The sequence below is a fragment of the Lolium rigidum genome, chromosome 3 (genome assembly GCF_022539505.1).
Source record: "Lolium rigidum isolate FL_2022 chromosome 3, APGP_CSIRO_Lrig_0.1, whole genome shotgun sequence".
In the NCBI taxonomy this organism is placed as follows: Eukaryota; Viridiplantae; Streptophyta; class Magnoliopsida; order Poales; family Poaceae; genus Lolium; species Lolium rigidum.
This window is the reverse complement of record NC_061510.1, coordinates 351,502,302-351,512,306: the sequence shown is the minus strand read 5'-3', so window position 1 is coordinate 351,512,306 and position 10,005 is coordinate 351,502,302. Positions and strand designations below refer to the sequence as shown.

Below are 10,005 nucleotides of genomic sequence, written 5' to 3'. Positions count from 1 at the left end.
CTTGGGCTGGTTGGTTCACTTTCTCTCTCTCCCCTCCATTGTTGTACTTCAAAGCTTGCACTAGTTCTTGATTCCTCCCATGATTCTTGCATATTCTTGAGGGAAAAGAGAGAGGAGATCTAGATCTACATTTCTACCAATCAAATCCATCTCTTTGTGAGTGGAACTCTCTAGGTGTTGATCTTGGTGTTCTTTGTGAATTCCTTTGTTCTTCCTCTCTTATTCCCCCAATAGCTTTTGTAGCTTTGTTGGAATTTGAGAGAGAAGGACTTGAGCATCTTTGTGGTGTTCTTGCCATTGCATTTGGTGCATCGGTTTGAGTTCTCCACGGTGATTCGTGGTGGTGAAAACAAGAAGGTTGTTACTCTTGGGTTCTTGGAACCCTAGACGGATTCTAGGCCTTTGTGGCGGTTTGTTGGGAGCCTCCAATTAAGTTGTGGATGTGTGCCCCAATCTTTGTGTAAGGCCCGGTTTCCGCCTCGAAGGAAATCCCTTAGTGGAACCGTGACCTAGGCCTTTGTGGCGAGGGTCACCGGAGATTTAGGTGAGGCGCCTTCGTGGCGTTCGGTGTGTGGTGTGAGTACCGCATCTTGGGGTGAGGCCTTTGTGGCGTTGGTGTGCATCGAGCAACCACACCTCAAGGTGAGCCCCTTGTGGCGTTCGGGAGCACTAAGCAACCGCACCTCTCCACCGGAGATTAGCACTCGCAAGAGTGTGAACTCCGGGATAAATCATCGTCTCCCGCGTGCCTCGGTTATCTCTATACCCGAGCTCTTTACTTATGCACTTTACCTTGTGATAGCCATCGTGCTTGAAGTTATATATATCTTGCTATCACATACTTGCTTGTATTGCTTAGCTTAAGTTGTTGGTGCACATAGGTGAACCTTTGCTTAGAATAAGTTGTTGGTGCACATAGGTGAACCATAGTATATAGGCTTTGGGCTTGACAAAGTAAACGCTAGTTTTATTCCGCATTTGTTAAGCCCATATCGTAAAAGTTTTAAACCGCCTATTCACCCCCCCCCTCTAGGCGACATCTGTGTCCTTTCAGCAACTCCATAAATGAAATGGTACTGAGTCAAATCAGAGATTGTCAAGTACTCCAGGGGTATCCTTTTGTTGTTTGGTCTATGGTCTCTTAGATAAGGGGTATTTTTTTGTTGTTAATGCAAGGAAGATATAACAGAAGGAATAGTTTTTCACTGAAGTTACTGAATATATTATTACTTATGTTTTCGTGGGTTCAATTTAAATGGGGTGTGATGTGTCGATACATGTGTAGGTGCCCTGATGAAAAAGCTCGGAAGTACTGGCGTGTGACCTTTGTGAGCTCGATAGGATGTGGAATGACATGAGGACATATCCAAAGCCAAGGTTTGTGTCAGTGCACCACCCCAAACACAATTCAGTTTATGTATGCTTGCAGCCTATCCATATCCATCCTTTCCTCTTTCCTTCTACTCCTCCATCCTCCTCTCCAGCGACCCTCCCTCCAGCTTCCTCCTCCCTCCGGAGACCCTCGCTCCAGCCTCCATCCTACCTCTGGCCTTCCTCCTACATCCTCTTCTCCCTCCTCTCCATGAACCCTCCTCTCCTCCCTTCTTCCTCCTCTCCTCCTCTCCATCCTCACCTCTCCTCCCTCTCTCCTCCATCCTCACTGACGGCTAGGTTATGAGCATGAATATGAACGGGACAAATAATTCGGACAACAAAAACGAGCAAAAAATACGAGCAAAAAAAATCAAAAAATGTACCAGATCTAGATCAGATTTCAAAATTTAGAAGTGGCTTACCTACTTTTTCAGCAGTGGCGCACCTCACTTTTTAGCAGTGGCGCATCAGGCAGCTAGTAGTGGCGCACTACATGGTGCGCGCCAGATAGCAATGGTGCACCACATGATGCGCCACTAATAACACTTAGCAGTGGCATAATAGTAGTGGCGCGCCACTACTAGGCAAAAGTAGCGCACCACTAATAAGGGTTTTTCTAGTAGTGGCTTTATGAATCCCCTATTTGTGTGTGAATTAATTTCATTCCCGGGGCTGGTCACTAATGTATTTGTCTTGTCAGTCCACCTGCCATATTACACTAGCATAACATCTAATGAACACCAACGCTTCTTGCAATATGTCTATATATGCATACACCTCTCCTTCACTCCTCAGCTCACCTTGCTCATCCTTGACTCCTCCCAGAAACAAGTGTATACAATTCATACTAATAGTTATGATATATAGGAATAGACAAAGTTTCCAAAGTTGTTGCCTTCGCTTATCTGCTTAATGAGTAACGCGAAGCTTTGAGAATGGAAGGCATAGGGATAAACAAAATGACGTGATTGACGCCACTCGCCAATGCGTAAATGACAGGGCCACAGGGGCACTCTCACTCAGTTGAGCGCACTGGTTAGGAACGTTCTGGTGGTACGAGCAGCGTCCTTCTTCCTCATGGTCATGAAAACCTTAAACCGAAAGCTAGTAAAGGACTCGCAGGAACAAAAGCTTTTGGATGTTCACTAAGTGATTCATGTGTTCCCTGTCCAGTTGGGAAGCGTAGTCCCATAGCTTGTGTCATGGACGCTGGCACGTTGGAGCTCCAGCGGGCGGTAGTTAGGTCATATACTGAACTTTTGTATCTTCTTCCCTAGGGTATTCATGGATCACGAGTTGATACGCATAATTCACCGAGATTCTCGTGATGAACTACTCAAGCTGACATTATGTGGAGCTGACCACAAAAAATTGTCGTTGTATTTGGACAAAATGATATGTGTCATGTGTGTACTTTATAATAGCAGTACAACGGTGACATAAATCATTCAAACTTGCCTCCGAGAGTGTTACGTGTGCTCAAACAACAATGCTACACCTACGGAATTTTCCTACGGACCAGGCTTACGGACACGACGTGGTTCAGTTTCATTGGTAAGCCTGGGTTGGTTGTTCCAATTTTTCCGCATCCACCTTTGTAAGTTTTGTCCTTAACAAATCATCCCGTAAGTATAGCCTTATTGATGCTCAAATATCCAGACACACGACAAAACCGATACGGAGTAGAAGATTTGCTAATCCCCAAGTCAACATCAGTTAAGTACCAGCAGAACAAGGTGCATATTATTAGGTCTATCTATAGCTGCACCAACAAATTGTGTCGTCTGCAGTTTAAGGCAGAAATGGGCACCTGCCCAAAGGGAGTTTCAAAACCACAGACGTGCAACTACCAACGCACTTTCAAAATTTAAAAGCTCCATGCAATCTATAAATTATGCACATACCCAGTTACCATTGGATCATACACCAACAAAATCACAATCGACTGAGCCTGAAGCACTTCCATATGAATTTTATCGGTACTAACAATTTACATTTATTTTCAGATTATCCAAGGGGGGACTTTAGATTTCTGTTATATGAACATCCAAGGGAAATTCAATGTGCAACAGAATGAAACTGTCTTCGTTTGACTGATATGCTAAACAGAATTTTGGCTCCTTTTTCATACCATATGAGTCACAGTTGACGTTGTCTTTTGAAGGAAAGGAGACCCATATGATCGCAAACCAAGTACAAGAAAAAGGCGTAAAAACATAGGTCAATTTTATTACCACTAACAATCTACATATTTCAGAAATTTCATGAAGCACTATCCAAGGTGAATTTCAGTACAATATGATATCATGCTAGTTTCAACTAGAATATAGATTGATACTTGTGCAATAAGTTTAAGCACAAAATATAAACATAAAATAAAGTGGAGCTGAACAATTGAATCATCACTAACTGAATATAGATATTTTATTTTATAATTTTAGCACAAAATAATTCAAGAGGGACTTTAGTACAGAGCAGAATGAGATTTGTGAAATACATTCAGAATATACAATTTGTAGGTAGACGGCAGAAATGTCACAAATTTGCTTCTTAGGGCATGTACAATGCAAGATGCTTAGAGAGGTGCTTTAAATAAACCAGTTTTTATTTAAGTACCGGTGCTTATTTATATTAGGTGGATGCCTAACTAGACACCTCTCCTATACAAATAAGCTGATGCTTATGTAAGAAAAAAAAAAGTTTGGTTTATTCTCGGAAGCACCCTTCTAAGAATTTTCTGTCATGTAGGCAAGCCAATCAAGTACCAGAATAAATAAAATAATAACAATCATAAAAGCATGGCATGATTTCATCACCACTAATAAGCCACCTACATATTTTGATTTCAAAGTCGAATTATCCAACAGAAAATTCAGTACATGGTGATGACCAGCTAATTTCCTTACCACTATGCTTTAAAGTTTCAACTGAACCTTGTACAAGTTTTACTGGCTATCTGCAGAGCCCTATTTTAGATAAAAGGCACTCAAGTGCCCAACTTTGAATTAACAAAGCCACCAACAGCGAGAACGATACAAAGTGCTGAACCCAGCTTACAGAACGACACCACACACCCACACGAACTACCGAAGAAGCTACAACCGGAAGCGCGACCAATAGGCTCAGCCAAAGCACCTACGAGGACTCGGAGAAGAACTGGAGTCTACAGTGTCAGGCCGGAGCTCACTCGAGAGCGAGCCATTTTCACGCGCGCCTCAACAAAACTACTCCGTCGCAGAGATGCCACCGGAAGCCAACCACCACTGGGGACTGACCCACGTTGCTCGCAAACCGAAGAGCAGCGCCAAGGAAGCTCGACAAGGGAAGGGCACGGAGCAAGCCTTGCCGAAGATCGCCGAAGAATCACCTCCGTCACAACCTTCGGTGAGCCTCGCGCTATGGGCTCCAAGACGGTGTCTTCAAGAAGAGCACGACACCGGAGTGCCGCCACCGCCCGATCCGAGGATCTTGGGTTTTCACCCGGACGAAGTAGAGGGACGGAGGTTGGCCTCACGGTGCCTTCAACAAGGGAACGCCGTCCGCGGATGCCGCCGCCGTGTCCCGAGGGGCAAAGGTTTCCCCTTGGCAACCTCTCCGCCATCTACACCCCACACCACTCGACTCGCCGAGTACCACGTCGCCCCCACGACCATGGCACCGACCAGCACCAGAGCTACTGGCTCGCCCGCCAACCATATAGCTCCCCCCTTCCAGGGCCGCCGCCCCGGCATCCCAACCCTGCCCGCTGCAGCACGGAGGGAGGCAAGAAACACCGCCGCGAGGTTCGACCTACAAACCCCAAAGAAGGCCAGAGAGGCAGCTGCCGGCCACCATGGCCGCCGGGTACCAAATCTGGGGGCGAACTGGGCCTGGCAGGGCCCGGGGCCCCTGCCCCAACCCGCACGCAGGGCGGCCAGGGAGGCCACCCAGCCCACGCCTCGCCCTGCTCCATCCCTGAAGGCCTCGCCACCGCCGGCCCGCCCGGCCGTGGCCGCCGAAGTTCGCGCCGCCGTGCTCGACGCCCTGATCCCGCCGCCGGCCGAGCTCGCGCCGCCCAGCACCACAGACGCCTCCGCTGCCGCCCTGAGTGCGCCCAGCACACAGAGCCACCACGCCGCCGCCGGAGTAGCCGCGCCGTACGCCCCCTGCCAGTGTCGCGCCCCTTCGCGACGAGACCGCCCGCGCCGGCGACACCGCGAGGAGGGGAGAGGTGCCCCGCCGCCGCCGGTGCCCCCGAGCTTCGCCCGGGGGCGCCCTCCTGGCGGCGGCGAAGCGGGGGAGGGGGAGAAGAGCTCGGCGGCCGCGGCAATTTAGGGTTTCGCCCTGGGCCTCGCGGGAGCCCAGGGACGAAACGTTTTCCCTCTGCAGAGCCCTATAGCTCAAAGAGAAAGCCTTCGTTTCTTTGTGCGATGTCTCCTCGAGAATCCTACTCAAGCGCTGGTGCTACCTCAGTTGGATTACCTTCAAACACATCAGATCCAGATGATTCTGCATCTTCGGGGAACTCCTGTGTTAGGGATTCCTTGAAAGAAGGAGTTTCCCTGAAGTCTGTTGCACCATCGTTGTACGTAGCCACAGCGAATCCACAAGCAACCAACTGCACAAGTATGCAACATTAATTGTTGGACATTAAGCAAGAATCCGTAGACATGTTTAATTCGTCGCTTGCATGAGGGTTAACATGGGTGGATTAATTTTGATGATATTAGAGGATGGGATCACACGCAAAGTTATCTCAACATATTGAGTGGACATCTGCAACGAACGGTGGTAAAGTTGATGCATGTCATATGGCAATGATCAAACAATAGGGGTGACTCAAAACGTAATTCAACAATTAGGCCGTATGTCTTTGAGGAAATGCAAATAAACAACTTCATGTATGTATCTGAGCAATCTCCAGACACTACCACTAGATGACAGTTCAAGACAACGGAAAGGAACCACTCTTGTGGTTCAGACTTGGAAAACAATTCGGTATCTCACCATACTACAAACGATGAGTAAATCATGTAGTGTGAACATTAATGCCTCGTTGTTTACAAACATAAATGAATTCTGGAATTATTACTCGTGATCTAAACAATTTTAATGTTAGTCCTGCTTCCTCTCCCAGTGCCATGTCATGACTTGTCGAATTGGAGGGGCTGTTTCATGTGACTTCCACTTCATAATTTCAAAACCATTCCAACATAGAGCTACTCAAGTGCAAATCAAAATTCTCTGGCGTAGAAAGACTGAAAAGTAAACTCGAATTTCTTTTGAGAAACATTGAGATCCTACGACTGTGCTACAGACTACAACGCGAAGAAATGGAGGAGGAGGAGTAGGTGCTCACGGAGAAGAAGACGCCGAACGCCCACATGTACTGCACGAAGAAGCCGAGGAGATCCCACTGGGGTCCTTCCCAGAAGTCGACCTGCTTCAGGTCAGGCAGGTACCACTACGGGAAAAGGAGGCATTGCCGTGCGGCCAATTGCACGGCAAAGGCGCCTAAATGCACGGCAAAGCATTTGCCGTGCGTGCACGCACGGCATGGCCGGCAACGAATCCGACGGCAACGGTGCCTTTGCCGTGCGCGTCGACAGTTTGCACGGCAACGGCCTTTGCCGTGCGCGCCCTGGGCTGCCGTGCGGCAGGCGCTTTGCCGTCCACGCTGCCTTTGCCGTGCGGGCTTGAGTTTGCCGTGCGCGGATCCTTTGCCGTGCGGCCTGCTCTTTGCCGTGCACTTTGTCTGGCCTCACGGCAAAGGGAGGCCCACGACAACGTTCTAGCCCTTTGCCGAGCACATTTCTTTGCCGTGCGGCGTTTATTGGCTTTGTCGTCCTGGCTTCTTTGCCGTGCGCGTTTGATGGACTTTGTCGTGCGCGGTGACGTTGCCGTGCGGCACTGGTGAGTTTGCCGTGCACTGTAACTTTGCCGTGCGCCACCCTGTAACTTTGCCGTGCGCGTAGTCTTCGCCGTGCGTGCCTCTTACGGCGCACGGCAAAGTAGTCTTTGCCGTGCGGTGCCTCACGGCAATGATAGGTCGCACGGCAGCGCCTGATTTTCCCGTAGTGTACGGCATCGGCTCCGTGGACACCTCGAACCCCAGCGGCTCTCCCTCCCACTCCACGCCCTCCCACGCCGAGGCGGAGTCGTCCTCCTCCGCGTCGGGGGTCTCGACGCCTCCGCGGCGCTTCTTGCCGCCGCGCTCCTCGAGGCGCCGCTGCGTGCGGGACGAGACGCCGGCCCGGCGTTGAACATCGTGCCAGATTCTGGGGCTGTCCACGTCAAGCACCTGGTGGATGCCTTCGAGAGCCCTGCTCTCAATCTCTGGCGCCACCGCTGATGCCTAACGTGCCGGTGAGGAGGCATGGGCGTGAAGCATTAATTGTTTTCCTCGTCTGAGTTCCTGAACCTAGGGTCAAGCAGGCTTTCTCTTCACTAAACGGCAGGTTTATGTACTAGCTGAATGTAGAGCGATTAGTTTATGTCTTGAACAAAACATGTGTATAAGTTGTAAAATTTTCCATATTTGTTCTTCGTTTATGTACTAGTTGAATGGTTTATGCAACTTTTGATGGTTCATGATGATTGAATTTAATGTTCAGTTCTTCCACTGGAACCTTTTGAAGGTTTCTGCATTTTTGCCATGATTGAATGTAATGCTCAAGGCAACTGTGACACTCTGAATATGAAGTGATGTTTGAATATTATTTTAAGAGAGAATTTCTTCATAACTGTGCAATACGGAAAAACAACTGTAGAAAAAAACAGATCCCTAGTGGGGGACGGGGTGAACTGTGTGTGTCATGTGTTCTTGGACTGCCGGCCGTGGGCGTGGTGTAGTCATGGACGGCCGCGTGTGGGCAGGGGCGGAGCTGGAGGAAATTTATCCCTGATGCATCTTCAAGCTTGTAGCCTTTGCTAGCTAGATTTAAGCCTCCCTGATGCACCTTTTTCTTCCTAACCTGATGCACTACTCTCATTTAGCCCACAAGTACTAGTAAAAATACTTTTGGACCCTGATGCATGTGCATCAGGGTAAGCCTAAAGAGCTCCGCCCCTGCGTGTGGGGTGGAGTCAGAGGCAGAGGGTGTGGGGTGGATCCGGAGGTGGAGACGTGGAGTCGGAGGTGGAGACATGGCACTAGTAGAAAAAGGGCCTTTAGTCCCGGTTCACAACGGGCTTTAGTCCCGGTTGTGCAACCGAGACTAAACAAGCGCGACTAAAGCCCCCCCCCCCCTTAGTCCCGGTTGCTTACGAACCGGGACTAAAGGTCCATCCACGTGGGTTCCGTCCGTCGGGACGAAAAAGGTCCCCTGGTGAATATTTTAATTTTATTTTTTTCTAATTTTTTTCACTTTTTTTTCTATTTTTTCAGTTATTTGCATAGTTTAGTCTCTATCTCTAACTACACTTATCTCTAGTCAAATTACATACTCGTGGTCAAACTTTCCGCTCGGTCACCCATCCTCCCACTACTCTAGCACTAGTTAACTTCCGAGTTCCATCCCGTTCCGCATCCAAGTGCTTCGCGCGCATGTATGTGATAGTAGTATCATATCAATCCTATTAACATATTGGTCGATGTCACATTTCTTTATTGTTTGAATTTCAAATAATTCTTTTAATAAACAACTATAATGATGTAATAATAATCTTGAATAAATAAATAAACATTAACTTTTTAATTTGTATTATTTTTAATTTTTTAATTAATTAATTTTTTGCCAAACCTAAAACCTAAAAATTTGAAAATCTAAAAATTGGATAAAAATGATAGTAATCTTTATGCTGGATGCAATTAAAAAAATTAATTTTAAAAAAATAAAAAAAATCCGTAATTTATAGCAAAAACTAAAATCTTCCTGCTTTCGTATTTTCATTTGGAATTTTGAGAATCTAAAATTTGGCTAACCGGGTAAGCCCCGGTGAATTCGGATGTAACTCTTTCCCATGATGATTTTGATATATTATACGTTTTTTTTCGACGTCGTATGCAAAAGTTAATGCGGTTTTACCATTTTTCAAACTTTTTTTGCAAAAAAAAGTGAAAATTCAAATTTGTTAATTTTCCCTAATAGTAGGTTGCATAACATACAAGAATCTGAAAACATTTTATTTTTTCAATTTTCTATCATTTTGTTTCCTATTTTACAGTGTTAAAAAAGGCGATCCACGGGGGGGTGAAGGGTGCGTGGGGAGTAAAAAACCTGAAAAAAGCTTTAGTCCCGGTTGGGGACACCAACCGGGACTAAAGGTTCCTGCCCTGGCCGCAGCCCACCGTAGCCCTTTAGTCCCGGTTGCCCGAGCATTAGTCTCGGTTCACCAGCAGAACCGGGACTAAAGACCCCATTAGTTCCGGATCAAAGTATTTGGGGACTAATGGGTTGGGATGAAAGACCTTTTTTCTAGTAGTGTGGAGTCGGAGGCAGAGGCGTGTTGTGTATAGTTAATCGTCGTCGTAGGCGGCAACACCGGCGTCAACTACGGGGCGATTGCGTTTTGAGTTATTCTTTACCGAAAGGGTACGGTCACAACCTTATGCGCTCCTGGGCCTAATATTTGTCACGTGGATACCCACACGTATTAACCGTTGCATAGGTTTATACTTGTGCACTTCCTAGCACAAGTAGAAGGTATCGT

The 10,005-nt window shown here is 47.4% G+C and overlaps 1 protein-coding gene across 1 annotated transcript; it reads right to left on the bottom strand.

The window, feature by feature from the left end:
• Window positions 1–4,181: 4,181 nt before the first annotated feature.
• Window positions 4,182–8,345, bottom strand: LOC124697218. Its single transcript, XM_047229840.1, has 5 exons — window positions 8,190–8,345; window positions 7,437–7,708; window positions 6,713–6,815; window positions 5,751–5,971; window positions 4,182–4,344 (listed from the first exon to the last, which is right to left on the bottom strand). The coding sequence occupies exons 1-4, from the start codon at window positions 8,343–8,345 to the stop codon at window positions 5,801–5,803; spliced, it is 702 nt and encodes a 233-aa protein (XP_047085796.1). The 3' UTR covers window positions 4,182–4,344; window positions 5,751–5,800.
• Between the last annotated feature and the right edge of the window lie 1,660 nt (window positions 8,346–10,005).

Excerpts from the sequence above, each read along its gene's own strand:
- LOC124697218 (XM_047229840.1), bottom strand. The coding sequence starts at position 8,345 with ATGAGAGTAGTGCATCAGGTTAGGAAGAAAAAGGTGCATCAGGGAGGC. Across the intron at positions 6,816-7,436 it reads GTGTCCACGGAGCCGATGCC|GTACCTGCCTGACCTGAAGC; the intron begins GTACACTACGGG and ends TTTCCCGTAGTG. Across the intron at positions 5,972-6,712 it reads CGTTCGGCGTCTTCTTCTCC|TTGGTTGCTTGTGGATTCGC; the intron begins GTGAGCACCTAC and ends ATACTTGTGCAG.